The 17,955-nt window shown below is 50.8% G+C and overlaps 5 protein-coding genes across 5 annotated transcripts; 1 reads left to right on the forward strand and 4 right to left on the reverse strand.

Moving 5' to 3' along the window:
• Positions 1-779: 779 nt before the first annotated feature.
• An07g06100 (uncharacterized protein) lies at positions 780-5,535 on the reverse strand (the record flags this gene model as incomplete). Its single annotated transcript, XM_001391651.1, has 4 exons — positions 780-4,329; positions 4,402-4,684; positions 4,761-5,160; positions 5,266-5,535. The coding sequence occupies 4 exons, from the start codon at positions 5,533-5,535 to the stop codon at positions 780-782; spliced, it is 4,503 nt and encodes a 1,500-aa protein (XP_001391688.1).
• Positions 5,536-6,326: 791 nt separating this feature from the next.
• An07g06110 (hypothetical protein) lies at positions 6,327-7,451 on the reverse strand (the record flags this gene model as incomplete). Its single annotated transcript, XM_059748510.1, has 5 exons — positions 6,327-6,475; positions 6,564-6,671; positions 6,762-6,823; positions 6,928-7,125; positions 7,351-7,451. The coding sequence occupies 5 exons, from the start codon at positions 7,449-7,451 to the stop codon at positions 6,327-6,329; spliced, it is 618 nt and encodes a 205-aa protein (XP_059605777.1).
• A 171-nt stretch (positions 7,452-7,622) lies between these two features.
• On the reverse strand, positions 7,623-8,738 carry An07g06120 (hypothetical protein; the record flags this gene model as incomplete). The annotated part of the gene is made up of 5 exons (XM_059748511.1): positions 7,623-7,679; positions 8,003-8,234; positions 8,284-8,409; positions 8,465-8,581; positions 8,707-8,738. 5 exons carry the CDS (start codon positions 8,736-8,738, stop codon positions 7,623-7,625), a joined length of 564 nt encoding a protein of 187 aa, XP_059605778.1.
• A 1,412-nt stretch (positions 8,739-10,150) lies between these two features.
• On the forward strand, positions 10,151-14,712 carry An07g06130 (uncharacterized protein; the record flags this gene model as incomplete). Its single annotated transcript, XM_059748512.1, has 6 exons — positions 10,151-10,585; positions 10,644-12,699; positions 12,757-13,373; positions 13,449-13,699; positions 13,747-14,080; positions 14,131-14,712. The coding sequence occupies 6 exons, from the start codon at positions 10,151-10,153 to the stop codon at positions 14,710-14,712; spliced, it is 4,275 nt and encodes a 1,424-aa protein (XP_059605779.1).
• A 389-nt stretch (positions 14,713-15,101) lies between these two features.
• Positions 15,102-17,576, reverse strand: An07g06140 (uncharacterized protein; the record flags this gene model as incomplete). The annotated part of the gene is made up of 9 exons (XM_059748513.1): positions 15,102-15,134; positions 15,189-15,199; positions 15,430-15,475; positions 15,509-15,599; positions 15,789-15,902; positions 15,986-16,092; positions 16,165-16,560; positions 16,676-16,879; positions 17,289-17,576. 9 exons carry the CDS (start codon positions 17,574-17,576, stop codon positions 15,102-15,104), a joined length of 1,290 nt encoding a protein of 429 aa, XP_059605780.1.
• Positions 17,577-17,955: the final 379 nt, after the last annotated feature.

A 17,955-nucleotide genomic window follows, 5' to 3' on the forward strand; every position in this document is an offset into this window, starting at 1 on the left:
TTCAACACAACCAACTAAGAACATCATATGACCTTTGTGTTCTTGTTCATGCTATGTAAATCTACGAGAGTCAAGAAAGATCACATCATAAACCACATTAAACACACATTCGCTTGGTCGGCATCTCCGCATTCGTGAAGATGCCGATATCTTTAGCATGGTACTTACAGTCAAGGCCAGCAAAATCCGCCTTTTTTCCACCTAACCAAATGAACTACAGTTCTTTGTAACTATGTATTGTATTGGCTGCATTTCACTCAGTGGTGGCAAGGTAAATGGCGGCCATGAACACCATATATTCAATGAGGTTTTAAAGGGTATATCCATCTACCTAATAATCAACCTATCGAATTTTAGGGTGTTGCATCGTGTACATAATACAGTACTGGACTACGATTTCAGTCGGTCCGTGGGAGAGAAATCGGGAATAGATTCAGACAGAGGCTTCGTTAAGTTAAAAAGTGAAGAAAGTAATGGAGTAGTAGTAGTACAGTCCAAGGTATGGAAGGTGAAGAAGAAAAGGAAAAAGGAAAGGTAAATAGATGAAAGGAAATGAAATGGATAAAAAAGGTGGATGGGGTATAAAAGGGAAACAAGAACGAAGGGGAAAGCGGGCGGTGAAAGTTGAATCAATAACAAAGGGTGAGGCTTATTGCAGGATAAAGATGCTGTAGCCACTAGCCATCAATCAATCAGCTGACTCGTGACATATACCAGACACATACACGCACAAACACAGATTTGAACTCTCATTATAATCGGAGACAGTTTTGTTGTGTTCAAGACATGCTTGCTGTTACATGATTCGTACCGGAGTGGCGAGGCTCGATCTTGTCTGTGGAGCTCGTCTCGTCTTCATCCAAACGACGCCTCCACTCGGCGAGACTGTCGCTCAGCCCCGTTTCCCTGGTTGGCGTTCTATCGAAGTCGGACTGCGTACTCAACCGATAGTTACGGTTGTTGCTCTCCCATTGGGTACGCAAGGCTTCCAGTTCGTTTGCAAGCGAGTCCAACGCCACCGAGTTTCGATTGTCAGGGAAAGCGTCGTCTTGAGACACGGCGCTGTCAGCCCTGGACCGACGGCCCGCGCCGATGGTGTTGCTTGAGGCGTTACTGTGGGTGCGAGAAATGCCGTTAATTCCTTGAACAGGCTGTGACTGCCGACGGTAGTGCCCGACTGACGCCTCAACCTGGTCGAGCAGCATAGTGACCTTCTGCTCGGCGTCGGACGCACGGTTCTCGAGCAAGGCGTTCTCCTGCTTAAGCTGTTCCAGCTCAGAGCGGCTTCTCTCTGCCGCAGCAGCAAGTTCCTGCTTGATACTTGCGAGTTCAGATTGCGATTTGGACTTGTCAGCCTCGGCGGCAGCACTCTCTGCTCTCAGCCTGGCAATTTCACTTTCAAGGTTGGCGATTGAGGCTGCTGTATCTTCTTGGAGGTCGGCGATTGACTGTTCGAGTCTTGAGCGTTCGGCCTCCCAATCAGCAGGGGCTTCCGAAGATTTGGCAGACGATTCAGCAAGAGCTGTCTGTGCCGCGTCGAGCTCCGACTGAAGCTTGCCGTTCTGAGACTTGTACCGAGCAAGCTCGTCCTTCATGCGCTTCAGCATCTTTTCAGTGCCCTTGACGTAATGAACAGCTGACTGGTAGTCGTTCTCTAGTTGCTCAAGCTTCTCTCTGTATGCGCGGTCGGCTTCCTGCTCACGAGTCTCGAAAGAAGACTTCAATTCTTCGTGGGCCTTCAGGCTGGTGGAAAGCTGTTGCTCCAGCTCGCGGAGCCGGCCTTGCTCGGGAGTTCCGAAACGAGAGCCAGGCGACTCAAGGGGTGAGCGTCGGCTATCAGCATAATTGACCCCGCGCTCTCCCAGGAGGTCCTTCAAGGCAGCATGCTGGACGGCCAGAGCACCGGCTTCGCGCTGGTGGTTCTCCAGCTGTGACTTCAATTCTCTGTTCTCAGCCGAGTGGCCTTGACTTTCCTTCATGGCTGTTTGCAGCTGCCTGCGGAGTTGCAACCCCTCCCTACTAGCCTGTTCCTGATACGCCTCCAGTCCAGCGATCCTCTCCTCTGCGCGACGGAGCTTGTCTGCTGCTTCATCTGCAGCAGCTTGACTTGTCTTGGCCAATTGGTTGGCCCTCTCTATCTGAGCTTCCAAAGCAGAGACCCGCTGATCGGACAAGGAGCGCAAGGATGCTTCAGAATCGAAGGATGACGCACGCTCAAGACCCAACAGGAACGCATTCTTGTGGGTTTCGGCTTCCCTCGAATGACTTTGCATGAGCTCCTCGGCATCTCGCAAGCGACGTGTGGCGTTCTCTAACTCGGCTGACCTTTCTTCGTGCTCCGAACGCAACTGCAAGAGCTTCCTTTCTAAACCCTCACGCCGCTCACGTTCCTCATCTAGTTGTCTCTCCAGAAGTTGAGACTTCTCAGACGACGCGGTAACAGCCTCCCGCAGGCCGCCAAGATTAGTGCCGTAGTCCCTAAGACGAGTGGAAGAATCCTCGAGTTTCTGCAGAAGTTCCTCCTTGTCCAAGGACAATTGCTTCACGGCAGAATCGGCCTCCGATCGCAACAGACTCTCTTCTCTGAGGGAGGCCTCCAACTGATGAAGTTCCGCCCTAAGACTTTCAGCCTCTAGTTTACTGTTGTGCATTTCTAGTTCGGCCAGTCGCCTCCGGGTGGCTTCACATGTCTCCTCGGCAAGCTCACGGCCTCTCTTTTCCTGTTCAAGCTCAGTGGTGATCACTTCCAGCTTGGATCTGAGCTCATTCTGCGACGCGAGAGCCAGAGCTAGCCTTCGGGTTAGATCTGTGCCACGTTCCACAGACGTATCTTCGGATTCCTGTGCATTCCCATCCGGTTGCGGGGTGCCCCTTTGACTTCCACCATGGGCAGCCAACTTGGCACGAGAATAAGCGGCTTCATTGACCGCAACATCCCTTTGGTGCTCCACCTCTGCAACACGTTTAGATGCTATGGCTGCCTGGCGATCGACAGTTGCCTGCATTTTGGCCAGCTCTGCTCTCATGGCAAGGAATGCTTCAATCAACGGTCGATCCTCGTCCGCAAATGCATCTGCGGCACGCTCATCCACACCAACGCTGTTTGCCGGGTTGGGTGCATACCCGGCCTTCTTAGCCAACGCAAGTTCGGAAGCATACCATGCATTCCGGCTTTTCACAGCTTCCAGTTCTTTGATAAGCGCTTCCTGGTGAGGCGTCAGTCTGGGCGACCGTGGTTCGTCTCCCGATCGCGAATTTCTGTAACTCCTCGACTCCGTTGAGCCATCAATACTAGCATGTTTACCCAGTATGGATTCATCGGCACTGTCCATAGAACTGCGTTGCCGGTGCTGGCGCAAAGACCGTTGTCTAGTTGGTGCACTTATAAGGGGTGCAGCCTCACCAGCTTCCATAGCCTTGGCGGACATTCTTGATGGCTGCTGAGTTGGCGTACGGCGACCGCTCGATGCCGCGCTCGAGTCTTGCATCGGCCGGGCTTCTTTTGGTGAGTCCCTGGCAGCTGGTGAATCTCGATCCCTGTCGGGCCCCATGGCTCGAGCGGTATCCACAGGAGGGCCTCCATAGGCACGATCCGTCTTGGTGGGCGTCTTGCTTCTGGGGTTCATGGCGTGCTGAGGAGTGTTACCTCTTTGACCAGGTGTTGGGGCCTGTCCAGGGGGAGGAGGCCCCGCGGGGGCTTGCGCTATCGACGCTCTGGGCAGTCGGGATCCTGGCCCTGGACTAGGGCCAAGGTCTGCTGGTCTACCAGTAGGGCTGGTCATCATGCTTTCCCTTGACTGGGGGGCTGGTCCACGTCGTTGCGCGTCAGGTTGGTTCTGGGATTCCCGCGATGTCCGACCCGTCGGTTGCATTGCACGGTCTCCACTCATCTTCCGCATCGCTTGGATAGGAGCCCTTTCGCCAGTTTGGTTCTCAGCTGGGTAGCGAATCTTGGCGGTATCTAGAATATATGCCATGCTGAGTTCGACGGGATCCCGTGGCGCAGAGCTCGGCTCACCCGCCAGAACGATGATTTGCTTTCCAAATGCTGTCATGCTGTGACCAGACCTCGGAGAAGGCGCAGGCCCCATGTTTTGGAAAGAATACCATCGTCGTGTGGAGATGCGGAATGCGGCAAGATCCCCGAGGTCAATACCTTCGTCCGTCCGTCCTCCGAATATATACATAACGTCGTTGACAAGAGCCGCGGCGTGCCCTTCACGAGGTGTTGGGATAAAGCCGACACAATCCAATTGAGACCAGGTGTTGGCACGAGGGTCATAAGACCAGACATCGTTGAACCATTGCAAGCCATTCGTTCCTCCAAACCTGGAGCAGAGTCAGACATCGAGTGCATAACTCAGAGGGCCGAGAGGGTATAGACGAAGCATAGACACTTACAGATACAGTTTGTCGTTGAAACTCACTATTGTATGGTTGGTTCTGGCGGGTGGAATTTGGCCGGGCGGAGGGCCACCTTCGTGGCTATTCCGAATAAGGAATTCCCACTTGTTACCAGGGTTCTGAAGCTGGTTTAAGTCGAAAGAAACCAAGTCGTTGAAGAAATAGCCTTCGACCTGTCCACCAAAAACATAGAGTCTAGAGCCAAGAATGTTGAGGGTATGGCCATAGCGCCCGGCGGGTCGAGGACCTGGGGGTATGGATCTGGACCATTGACGAGAAGCTGCAGCCCGGTCAGGTTAGAATATGAACACCCCAAGAAGTCTCACAGCCTATGAGACTATCGCACGCATACGTACATGTATTCAAGAGGTAGAGTGTGTCGTCCAAGGTGTCGGATTCATCCACCTTAGTATCGCCTCCAAATACAATGAAGGCGTTACCGACCAGCAAGCTGGCGTGGCCGACTCGCGGGCCTGGCCCTTCGGAGACAGTAGCGATGGGAAAACAGGACAAGTTACCGCCGCTGTTTTCCATCATCCACAAATCTCCCTTGACAGTCGACCCATCTATTAGCCCACCCATCATGTAGATGTCGCCCTCCTTCGATGCCACCGCATTGATTGCTGCTCCATAGCGAGGGAATGGATTTGTCTGGGCAGAGGTGAAGTTCACGCGTCGTTGCGACCATGGGTACAATGATGCACCTGGACTACCATTCGGGGAGTTACTTGGCGGTGCCTGTTGTGGACGTTGGCCCTGCGTGCAATCAGCCAAGGTTCGGAAAATGAGTAGCACTCATCGCAAGCAGAACAGGAGACACAATATTGAGTGCCACTATGGGAGAGGATCTGGGAAACCAACCTGCGATTCGGATTCGGCTCTCTGGCGCATCCGCGGGTGATCGGGGCTGTTCGTGCCATTCAACGAGTTCAAAGAATTATTGTAGCTACTGCTGGGCGTCGGGGTCTGGGAATGTGATCCATCCCGTTCTTTGGCGCCGCTGGGCTGCGCAGCCGCTGGTGGGTTTGGATTTGGGTTTGCCGGCGGCCCTTCTGAAGTATGAACATTTCTAGACGCGGGGGGTAGGCCAGAACCCTGCTGGTGTTTCTTCGACTTAAAGAGGAATGCCATCGTTAAGATTGGGTCGTAAACGGTCGTCTCAAGCACAAAGCAGCGGAGCAACGGCGGAAGTGCAATAGAGAACTGGGGGAGTCCACCAGCTGCACCAGGTCACCTGTACCAACAGAGTTCCAAATGCAATGAGGTCGGGGTATATTATAGATTGAAACAAGAGATACCAGTAAAGACCGGCAAGAGGATAGCCCAAGAGCGCCGGGTTGTTGAACGATATGAAGGAGCGAACGGCGGGGAGAATTGAATCGAAGTCGAAAGCAGAGTAACAACAGTAGGGACCGGCGTTCGTTCCTGACGATGCTAGAAAGAGCAGTTAAATGCACCCCATTCAAATCAACGACCCTTCTCTTGAAGCCGCTCGATGGATATATTCGGAGACTGCGAGAGTTGTCTTGCCCTTTAATTCCGAAATAGCCTCATTGAAATCCGATCGCGACACTGACAGAGCATGGAGAGGGGTGAAATATAGAAAAATCACAAGAAAGCAGACAGGGGTGGATAACAGCAAACGGAACGGAACGACTGCGACTAAGGACAAGCAAAGAAGGCCGACGGAAAAGTGGACAACAGGGCACCCAAAGACGAGAAGAACATGAACAAGGAAAGAGAGAGAAAAAGGATGAAGGTGCGCGAGCAGCAAGATGGGGCTCTGGACCTGGAGAATTGGAGGAGAGGAGAGAGGGAGGGAGACGAGAAGAGTGAAAGACTCCGGCGTTTCACACTTTCTGGCCAGCCAGCATTAGATAATTATCCTCTGGGCTTTGGCAGCAATTAGTTTTAGTTTTAGTTTAGGGGGGGGGGGAAGGCAGAAGAAGAGCGAAAAGACGGATGGGGATGCGGACCTGCCAGGGCGACACCGCCTCATCGCCGTTCTCCAAGGCAGCTTCTGCTCTGCTTACTTTACCGTCTTGTGGGAAAGTTAATCTCTTTTCCCTCCCTGTCAACAAACCCAAAGAAAAGAAAGAAAAAAAAAAAGTAAATAAAGGTCAATCCATCCTCCCACGAGGCGTTTCCATTCCCCAGACAGTGGTGGTGGTACATCCACCTCCCATACCTCAAGTCTTCCCTAGTTACATTCCCACCGTGCCCACCCTCCCCGAACCACCTTACAACCTCCTCCATCAATTCCATGCCTCATTCGACTACTGATTAGCACGGACAAGCTACGATTAACTTGTGGTTCTTGATCCCCCCCTTGTCTCACTGCTTGTGTTCCATCAAACCCCGATAACTTTCTGTCAGAATCTCATTAACCGGGCTAACAGCCAGAGTTCGGTCGATCGGCCTTCAAAATAAGCAATACAATCGCAACTGCCGACATGTGTCTGTTGTTGGTCCACTTGGCTTGTCGCTCCACCCAGTTATCTGCCTACTCCTCAATGCATGGACGATAGATGAGATGCGAAAGCAGAGGTGTCTACCCAGACTCGGTCATCTTGAGGATATCCTCCATTGCAAGCCAGTAATTGCAAAGATACAATGTGAGTGGATGTGGGTGAGCCACTGGTCATGCAGGAACCACCGCGAGAGGTTGGTTGGTTCCCTTGTGGCTCCCGAGCCACATCATCGACACCCCGAACATTCCACCTGGCAAACAAAACTCATCGGCTGGGCAATGTACGGAGGACCGCAGCAGAAGTTTCTTAAATTATGATTAGTCCGACGATGATATCACATTAGCCACGATCTAAACATCCCTTGCTGATTCAGGGCCATCTTTCATGCAGGAACGAGACATACTTATTACAAAGTACATTACGGACAGTAGCAACACCCATCCATCCTGCGGGCGGGCGCATTTGAGAAGAATACCGTTCTACGCCATGGCCTGACCAGCCATCGCAAAGCTTGCTAGTATCCATGGCTCCATATACTCCATATGCCTTTGGTCTCTGGGCCCAGACATCCGGCATCAGCCGGACATAGATGCCCCATTTAGTATCAGACAGAGGGGGGCTCCGTGTCCCAGACAGGCAGACATAAGGTGAGGTTTAGACTGAAAGATGCGCGAGGGACATGAACTTTATTTAGTATGCAGATAGCAACGATCTCGTAGTCCCATCCCTTTATTATGAGGATCTCAACTAAAGCCCGAATCGTTGCAAAGCAAACAAACCGGGGTCTTCATAAACGGCATGGTACTGGCTACGTCACAGTATGGCCATAGAAAGCAGTTTGCGAAACGAGGTATCTTTGTCTACTAAGTAGTGTGATGCCTCGGATAGGTGAGCTGCCGTTGGAGTAAATGAGGCAAGCGTTCTGGTGAAAGTTGAATGTGTCGCTTTGATTGGCGACAGCCATTATTCAGGGATTATGAATCAGGTCGGTTCAAACTCCTCCACCTTCTAATTCTGGAGGGGAGTTGATCAACGGTAGACTTCCTAGCGAAGCTGACTGGCTGGGGAAATATGGTGTAAAGTCCGGATGGGTTAGCGCTGGGGGAGGGCCAGGCTTACAGACTTACAGTTACTAAGTTAGCTCCGCCCGTAGCGAGGCTCCTCATACAAAATAGCTCGGGACGCTGCCAGGAAACGAGAACCACGAGATTGAGCAGGGCGGAACCAGGGGTTGAACAGTCCCAATATCCAAGGGGGGTTAGGGAAAAGAGAGCCACTAGGGTCAAGCAGAGATCACATTGGTCACGGCAAAAGGGGCTGGTCCGCATTATCTGGCCCATCATTCCCACGACAGGCGAACTAATTTCTGGATTCCAGACAACGGTCGGTTCGATCGATATCTACATACCCTGTGTGGTTTAGTCCAGCAACCACTGGGACCATGGGAACCGCCAGAGATATGATTCTCAGGCCACTGGGCATGGGGCGCTGAATGGCTGGTACCCCCCTTTCATATCTGCTATTCAGTAAATATCTACTACTTAGTAGAGTAAGTAACTAGTAAGGGACGCCGAAAGTACTACTACTACCTGTCAGTACTACGTAGCAGGATGCCACTACCCTTCCTGTCGTATCTTACAATGCTCAATCTCTCAATTGGTTTCTTTCGTGGCGGCAGTGGCGCATCGTGATCTGGGCGCTGACGGCTTTTTTTTATTTTTTTTTATTTCTTTATTTTTCCTCTCCCCCGGATGTCCCGTGATGGTGTGCTTGCCTTTCTTTTCCCTTTTGCAAGCCACTCATAAGCCATCACCCGTATCGGGTTCCCTACCTTGACCACCAATGAGGTTGGCTCATACCCATGGTTGAACATGGCCCAGCCTGCAGGGCTTGCAGTAGCCCCGTTTTTACCACTTTAATTAGAGCGCACTTGGGGTGGAAAAAGTAAAGAAAGTTGTCGGCTGAAATGAAGCTGCGTCCTTCCGAATATACCTGGTCGCTTCTCATAAGATTTTCAGTCGGAAGGGTGCATCAAGCCTACTCGCTTAGTATTGGCAAACAGATAGACATGGGCAGACTGTTTCACACAGAAGAGTGACTGAAACGAAACATGATCTGACGGCTTCCGATCGCCGTTAAGCCTACCCGTCTTGGTCCCTTGTCTCTGTTCTCTCCCCCACGCCTCCTTACCACTACTGTAGCCGGGTTACGAAAATACGTTGCTACTGTGCACGGAGTAAATAGTAGTGGGAGAAGACACAAAGCGCAACTACTCGTAGATTATAACACTTTTAACCCTATTTTTCAGTGTACTAAACTGGTATCCATATCTGTTCATAGATAAAAGTGCATCTACGGTATTGTATTGGAAGATAAGCATGTAAATCACAACGTGTTGATAGAGTGTGAACCGTGTCATTGCCTCTCCTGAACTCCTGATATAAATATAGCTTGGGTGGGTAGTGTATGGAGTAGTTAAAGTGATATTGATCTAGTCCAAACTAGGTACGTATGAACACCGGAGTTCTTGAGTACGCTTAGTCAACATGCTAGACATGTGACTTATGAACTCTGGAGTGTTAGCTGCCAGGTGCGATGACAATGAAGATGGGTTATCAAAGTACGTGGTTTAGATGAGAAGATAAAACATAAATAATCTCAATATATCCTCCCCCAGTAATAAGTAACCAAACCAACCACTCGGCAGGAATATCGTCATCCATGGGAGCTGCCTAATCCAGTTAAGCGCAGGCGTTGGATATGCTCCGGGGACAACGATGTTCCGTCCAGGCCATGCCAAGAGGATCCCGGCCAGAGCTCATGGTTCTCGCCGAACCAACATCATCAACCAAGTCCCCCGCGTCTTTGGAAGGGAGTGTCAGCAGTTTCAACGTCCTGGGGAGACCGAATCGCCTGGTGTTTGAGTTCGTTTTGAATCCCTGACCGTGGCAGAGCTTCCTCGCCACAGGGCGTCCTCCCAACTGCTGGCTGCTGACTGCTGACCCTCCGGATTGGGTATGAGAATCGGCTGGTCCCAGTGCATGCACTGTGACATGAGTATTGATAAGGTGAGAGCATATTCACCGGCGCATCTGCCCTACAGTCAACAGTCGACGCCTTTGCAACACAAACTCCATGCATGTGAGATTCTTCATCGTCTTCCTCTATATGCTAACTCCTCCGCATGTTCAGGTCCCGGCCTGCTTCATCCTCGTTACTTCACGCCGCATGATGACCTTCGATGTATAACAGACCCTGATTGACCAGAGTTCAGAATGGAGCCCACAATCCAGCAGGCATCGCAACCCGAACCTCGGAAGAGTCACCACAAGTCTGTTCGGGTTGCCTTTGGTCCGGATCTAGAAACACACATTCCCCCGCGTGACAGATCACCCGCTCCAGTTCCAGGACATCACCGATCATTCACTACCGTGGAGCACAAACAGCCTCCCGTTATCACACCCGAACGACCGACTAGCTCATCTGCAGGCGAGAACCCGGTGATCATCGAGAACAATGGCCGACTGGCTTCGGATCGATCGTCGGAATCTGGAAGACCGATTGCGACCCTGAAGAGGGCCCGCAGCGACTATGGGCCCAGAGTGGGGCTTGATAAAGCCATTGCTGCGGATGAGGAAGAGGACATTGCCATGAGACACGGATGGCAGGAGGAATATACCTCGAGCGAGTACCTGAAAGTCCTGCACTCGGTAAGCAGATGCAGCAGATAGCCAAGGCTTCCAATCCGAACGGATCTGACTGCTCTAGAATTTCTACATGTATTTTACAGAGAAGCGCCATGAGACGAACGGTATCCCCAGGGATCCGGTCGGAAGCTGGCCCAGTCAAGACTGGCGTATGAAAGACCGCCTGAAAACCGTCTCTGCTGCGCTAGCCATCTGCCTGAACATCGGCGTCGACCCGCCCGATGTGGTCAAGACGAACCCGACAGCTAAGTTGGAATGCTGGGTCGATCCCACGTCCACTACCGGCGGTGGTCACAATAAGATCATGGAGCAGATCGGAAAGAAACTACAGGAGCAATATGAGACACTTAGCTTAAGAACTAGGTACAAGCAATATCTTGACCCCTCTGTCGACGAGACGAAGAAGTTTTGCATCTCTCTGCGCCGTAACGCCAAGGACGAGCGAGTGCTGTTTCATTATAACGGCCATGGTGTTCCTCTCCCTACTCAGTCGGGTGAGATTTGGGTCTTCAACAAGAATTACACGCAGTACATTCCGGTATCCCTCTACGACTTGCAGTCCTGGCTTGCAGGACCTAGCCTGTTCGTCTTCGACGTGTCGCATGCCGGGAATATCGTACAGAATTTTCACACCTTCGTTGAGAAACATGAGAAGGAGAACGCAGAGGCGAAGAAGCGGGATCCAAATGCCATCGTTCAAAACTACGGGGACTGTATCATCCTCGCAGCGTGTCAGAAGACAGAGTCGCTCCCAACTAACCCCGATCTCCCTGCGGATATTTTCACATGTTGCTTGACTACGCCTATCGAAATTGCCCTGCGCTTCTTCATCCTCCAGAATCCCCTGCAGACGAATATCTCAATTGACGAGTTTAGAGTGCCAGGCCGGTTACAGGACCGGAGGAGCCCATTAGGAGAGCTGAACTGGATCTTCACTGCGATTACGGACACTATCGCCTGGAACACCTTGCCACGGGCGCTGTTCAAGAAGCTTTTCCGTCAAGATCTTATGGTCGCTGCTTTGTTTAGAAACTTTCTGCTCGCCGAGCGTATCATGCGCACATATAAGTGTCATCCCATTTCATCTCCTGAGCTTCCAGAAACCCACCATCACCCGCTGTGGAAGAGCTGGGATTTGGCAGTCGAGATGGTCTTGTCGCAATTACCGGCTCTGATTGATCACGAAGAGGGTCGCAGGCAATATGAGTATCAGCATTCAACATTCTTTGCCGAGCAGCTTACGGCGTTCGAGGTTTACCTGTCGTCAGGTCCAACGGAAAAGAATCCCCCAGATCAGCTTCCGATTGTGCTACAGGTCCTTCTCAGTCAAGCACATAGACTCAGGGCGTTGATATTGCTTAGCAAATTCCTGGACCTGGGACCTTGGGCTGTCCATCTGGCTCTGAGCATCGGGATCTTTCCATATGTCGTAAAGCTCCTGCAGTCTGCAGCTCAAGAATTGAAGCCAGTGATGGTCTTTATCTGGGCCAGGATCATGGCCGTCGATCATACAGTCCAGAACGATCTGTTGAAAGACAACGGAATCCATTACTTTATTTCCATCCTCAACCCTTCCTCGCCGATTCCGGTGGGCAATGCTAGCGAACATCGAGCGATGTGTGCGTTCATCGTCTCGATATTTTGCAAGAATTATCCTCAAGGCCAGAATGTGTGCCTTTCTGCTGAGCTCTTTGACTCTTGCCTCAAGCACCTTATGGATGTGGAAAACCCCCTGTTGCGGCAATGGTCGTGTCTCTGTATTAGCATGTTGTGGTCGGACTTTCCTGAAGCAAAGTGGATGGGCATCCGTTGCGCTGCTCCTGCAAGACTTTGCGAGCTTAATTTCGATCCGGTCCCAGAGGTCCGAGCTGCAATGCTCCATGCAGTAACGACGTTCTTGGGTATTCCTGATTTGACAGACCAGGTTGCCCAAATTGAAGAGTCACTGGCTATGACGGTGCTGCCTATGGCATCGGACGGCAGTGTCCTGGTGAGGAAAGAACTCCTGGTCTTTTTCTCAACGTTCGTGAGGCGCTATCAGAACAAATTCCTGGTTGCTGCCTACGAGGAATTCCAGGACGAGAAGCAGAACCTCCAGCTGAAACTGGAACAAGATGGTACTCGGAGCCTTTCCTTGGAGGATGTGCCAAATATCTCCGCAAATGGCTCCACAGATCCCACCCATCGGTCACAGATATTGTCCCGGAACACGACTTTTGGTACAATTTGGAAACAATTACTTATTCTTTCTGTTGATCCTCATCCCGACATTGCTCAAGATGCGGCCATGGTCGTCGACTACATTCACATCTGTCTTCTTCAATCCCCTATGGCAGCGCTAACTAACAAGATTCGCAATGAGATCTTGGATCTCTCGAGTCGTGTATCTCAGAAGTTCCAGGTCCGAGAAAGGCCAGAGTCCAAGAAGACTGCCCCACCGCCGACACCTCCTTCCGCAGCACCACCGAAACAAGAAGGCTATCTGTCACTGAGCCTCAAACGAACGGCGAGTGTCGCTGCATCGCTCAAGAACTTGGCATTTGGCAATTCATCCGCCGCCGAGGCGCAGTCGCAGCAAACGTCAACGGCCCCGAAGAGTCGAGTGCCCATGACACCGAGAGGACGAGCCCCTCCCGAATGGACGCGGCCTCCAGAGGTTAACGACCAAGTCGCTCCCGCGACTGCATATCACCAGGCCCCAACCCCTACTTCACGAGGCTTTGAACCCAGAGATCCCACGGCTGTTCCGACGATCCCCTTGATGAGCAGGTTCCTAGATTGGTCCACAGAGGTAATCCCAGAACTCCTTGATGCAATAAGCGCGGAAACCCAAATTGAGTATGAGCAACTTCTTACCCGTATCCAGTACTTCCGGGAACCCCAGATGAAACCCAATGAGCCCGACGAGCCCGGTAGTGCGGACTACAACGAACGCCTTTGGAGACGGAGTCGCAACGAGAAGATCATTTCGGAGACCCAGCCCCTGAAGGGAGTAGCCGGCAGCAGCCGATGGGACAATTCGTTGTCTCTCTTGTCTAACAGCAGTCAACCCTTGAAAATGTGCTTCCACCAATTTGAGGATCATCTCGCAGTGGCGGACGACAGGGATACGATTGCGTATGTGCTTAGGATCAGCCGTATATTCCTTCGCTAATACCAAATAGGATATGGGACTGGCAGAGCCACAAACGCCTCAACCGCTTTTCTAATGGCAACCCAGCAGGCTCGAAGATCAACGAAGTACGGTACATCAACGAGGATGATCAAGCACTCTTGATGACTGGTTCCTCCGATGGCGTCTTGAAAGTGTTTAGGAACTATGAGTCCTCCAAAAAGGTTGAGATAGTTACGTCTTTTAGGGCTCTGCCGGAATTAATCCCCAGTAACCGGAATGCGGGCCTGGTTCTCGACTGGCAGCAGGGTCAGGGAAAAGCGTTGGTCGCAGGAGACGTCAAGGTCATTCGTGTATGGAATGCAGCTACCGAAGTGTGCACCAACGTATGTATCCACTTGTTGAATATGGGGACACTCTTCTGACTAATGCATAGGATATTCCCGCAAGGTCCGGTTCTTGTATAACTTCTTTGACGTCGGATCAAGTTGCAGGAAATATCTTCGTGGCTGGATTTGGCGATGGCGCTGTTCGAGTGTTTGATCAGCGTCTCAAGCCGACAACCTCCATGGTCAAGGTCTGGCGTGAGCACAAGCAATGGATTACCAACGTCCATATGCAACGCGGTGGATTGAGAGAACTGGTGTCTGGTAGCCGAAATGGCGAGATTCGGCTATGGGATCTTCGAATGGACACGCCCTTTTCAACGTTCTCAGCGACCAGGGACACGCTTCGCACATTGAGCGTGCATGAACACGCTCCTGTGTTCATGGTGTACGTACATCTTAATCAAATATGGCTAAGCATATTGGCTGACTTTATGAACAGGGGTACCAACCGACACGAAGTCAAGACGTTCAACGTCAATGGTACATATCTATCCACCTTCGAGCCCTACTCGAGCTTCCTCCACCACAACCGCTCGTCCCCGATTGCTAGCACGGCTTTCCACCCTCACCGCACCCTGCTGGCGTGTGCTGCCCTCAACGACAACCACATTAACCTCGTGAACTGCTAATCTATCTTCCATCCCCCCTTCATGGCCATTCCATCCAACCCTTATACCACTCCTAGCAAATTTCGGCGCCTGGAACTTTCATCCTTCGGGCAATGTTCGATTCGGATTGTTTTCCTTCTGATCTTCAACCTAACACCTTTTAATGGCAAATCATGAAGCATCACTTTCTGGCGTAGGTCGGCTAGCTTTTTGCGTTGGCGCTAGGAAATATTCTTTTCGTTTCCTTTATTATGGTCTCGTTTTCTTCCTTCCATTTCTTGTCTTCCCACTATGACCGTGTCGCTTGTATATGGATGGACATAGCTATGCAGGCAGACCAGGGTTTTAATTGTCATTCTATACCCAGTGTTGTGTGAAGAATGGCTTGTAGGATTGTAGATAGTATTCATTTACTTCACCAATGAAGTAGCCGAGTGGCCAATCTTATAGTATGTTAGGTATGGACCTCCTGTCAATTTGAGCTGTAGCAAACATACCGTGTCCTTGCCTTGGTTCAAATATATAGTGGGCACATGGCATTTATAATGAAATATCATCATGTAAAGATATCAGTAGCTTATAGGTGTTATCTGCAGCTTAGAAAGGTTACTACTAGTAATTAAAAGGATATAAAAGACGATACGACTAAAAGCCCCCAAATCGATGATTACTGGTAACTATCACAACTGTAGGTAACTTTTGTCAGACCCTCACGCAACTCTGGGCCCCTACTGATACCTTCTTCTGGTATTATTTTACAGTTGATATTTACCATATAGTAGTTCTATTTAACAATGCGAAATTGAAACATGCTCACACTACTAGTGGAGATCGGAAACGCTGAAGAGGGTTTGTACATCACAGCACCCAAAAATATACTATGCAGTACTAAGGCAATGGGCACCTGACTTCAATATGTAGTTACGACAGTAAGAAACAGAAAATATATATACCAAATGTACACATATTCACCTCACACCACACATATCATACAAGAACTACATAAAAACACACTGAACTTTTCCCTCCCGGTCCTTCAACAGCTGCATCCCATCCCATCCCCTTGAGAATCACATCCACCAACAAGAAAAACCTACTGCAACGACTTCTCCCAATCCGCCGCCCACAACGCCGCCCCAACCGTATTCGTAAACGCAAACGCAATCGACACAAACGGGACCATTTCCAGCGCGAACGCCGCCATCCCAAACCTACCCAGCAGTCAGTCAGCCATCACCCACACCCCCAAATATACTACCACCCCAAGGGGGAAAAAAGAATCGATAAAACATACCCAGTATACTTCCCCCTCCACCTCCCGACCCATCTCGCCCTATCCCCCTTCTTCCACCCCTTCAACGCAAACCACCGCTCATGCACCCCCTCACCGACCTTCTTCCCCTGCACATAAACATACATCACCGTTCCCACAACAGGAACGAAGTTCAATGGCAGCAATACCACACTCCTCACCAACATATTCCACATGTTCGTTTGTCTTTCCTCGACTTCTTCCTTGCTCCCGAGGCGGGAGATAGCATCATCACCACTACTCTTTCCAGACTGTTCAAGTAGTTTCTCCTGACCCATCTCTACGAGCGTCGCATCAAACGTAGCGGTGATCGCATCCGCGAGGAGAAACGACCTCGCGAGGAAGGTCGTGATGGTGGAAGACTCGCTGAGGACGAGTAATACGGCGGAGAAGGGGGCGAGGAGGGGCCCACTGGTAATGGACATGATGGCTGCTTGGGGCACGTAAGTGAAGAAGAACATGGCTGTGGTGACGCCCACGCCGAGGGTGAGGGTTTTGGAGGAGCGGGAGAGGAGGGGTTGGCGGAGGGTGGGGCGGTTGAGGGTGTAGATTATTCCCTATATTGATATTTAGTATTGGGTTGGGGGTGGTTTATTCGGTGTAGGTATAGTAGCTATGGATGTCTGTATGGGGGATGGGGGGATGTGGTTGGTTCAGGTGGTGGAAGTGCACCTTAATTGGGTAGAAATATGTCCCTGAGAGGACGACATCTTTGGCGATGGCCCGGATGTGGGTTGCTTCGTCGATGAGAGCTCCAGTAATTTTGTTCATGGTTGTTGTGAGGGTCTTTTGTGGTTGGCAATTATAAGGGTGTTCATGAGGGAAGGTGTTGCGGAGGGAAACTTTTGGATTGGCGGTGACGTCGTCGGGAGCTAGCTATCTACTGTATCCACCATGTGGGGATTACCCGATTCAATGATATGAATCCAGTGATTGCTCTGATACGATCTTACCGGTCCCGGTGTCGGTCCTTTCTTTTTCTTTGATCGATCATGTCATCTAAATTATCGCATTCGTTAGTAGTAGCTATCATAGACTTCTCCAATCCCGTCTTACTGCTAGTAATAACTATCTTGAGAATCTGGCATCCAGATGAGTAAGAATCGATGAAAACGCAAATTGGCTCCAAATTTCTTAGGCTACAGAGCAACCCTAGTTCTGGTACCAAAGTGTAATTCGCTGCGCTTGACAGCAACTCAAATGGATACAGAAAGACTCCCTGCAAAAGTAACCCTTCGATATTATACACAGATAGACCGATCAAAAGTCCTGCAATCGAACCTACCGAGATTTCCAAGATGAAACTTGTGGTCTGCCGAGCTTGCTGCCTTATTCCGCGCAGAAAGCACAGAAACATCTGGAGGTACCATGGTGCCCCCCGTGAATTATCGTAATCAGCCAAGTCTGAGAGAAATTTTGCATTTTCAGATCTGTCAGGGGCGTTTTGACTTCTAGAAGAGGCAGAGTTCAGCTGAATCGCTTCCCAACCCCTGATCAATAGAGCCGAGAGTTCGGCTGGCTCAGGTGGCGCCGAATGATTATATTCTCGTCCATGGCCAGAAATGATATCCATGATGATATCCGCGGGATTGCAGTGACTGGGGAACACGAATCCCTTCGATTCAAAGTACCGTACGCAATCGCTTCTATGGCCCATGTATACTTGCCTTCCAGCTGAAAGCAGCAGCACACGTATTCGCCAAACGGCAAATGGACACACTTGTAATCCTCTCTCCCAATCCCGTTGATTCAAATAGATCCGTTTGAGTTGGGTTTGGGCTAGGCTCGCTTCGCCGATCAGCTGACTTAGGGGTGTCGTTAGTCGGATTTGCGCCATGTTGTTAGCGGTCCGTCTGACCCCTGTGCTGAGAAAGAAATTCGGCGTAGGCCAAATATTGGACCTCTTGCTTAGTTTTCGCGGGAGGCATATGGTATCTGCTGACCTCATATCC

The sequence above is a fragment of the Aspergillus niger genome (genome assembly GCF_000002855.4).
Source record: "Aspergillus niger supercontig An07".
In the NCBI taxonomy this organism is placed as follows: Eukaryota; Fungi; Ascomycota; class Eurotiomycetes; order Eurotiales; family Aspergillaceae; genus Aspergillus; species Aspergillus niger.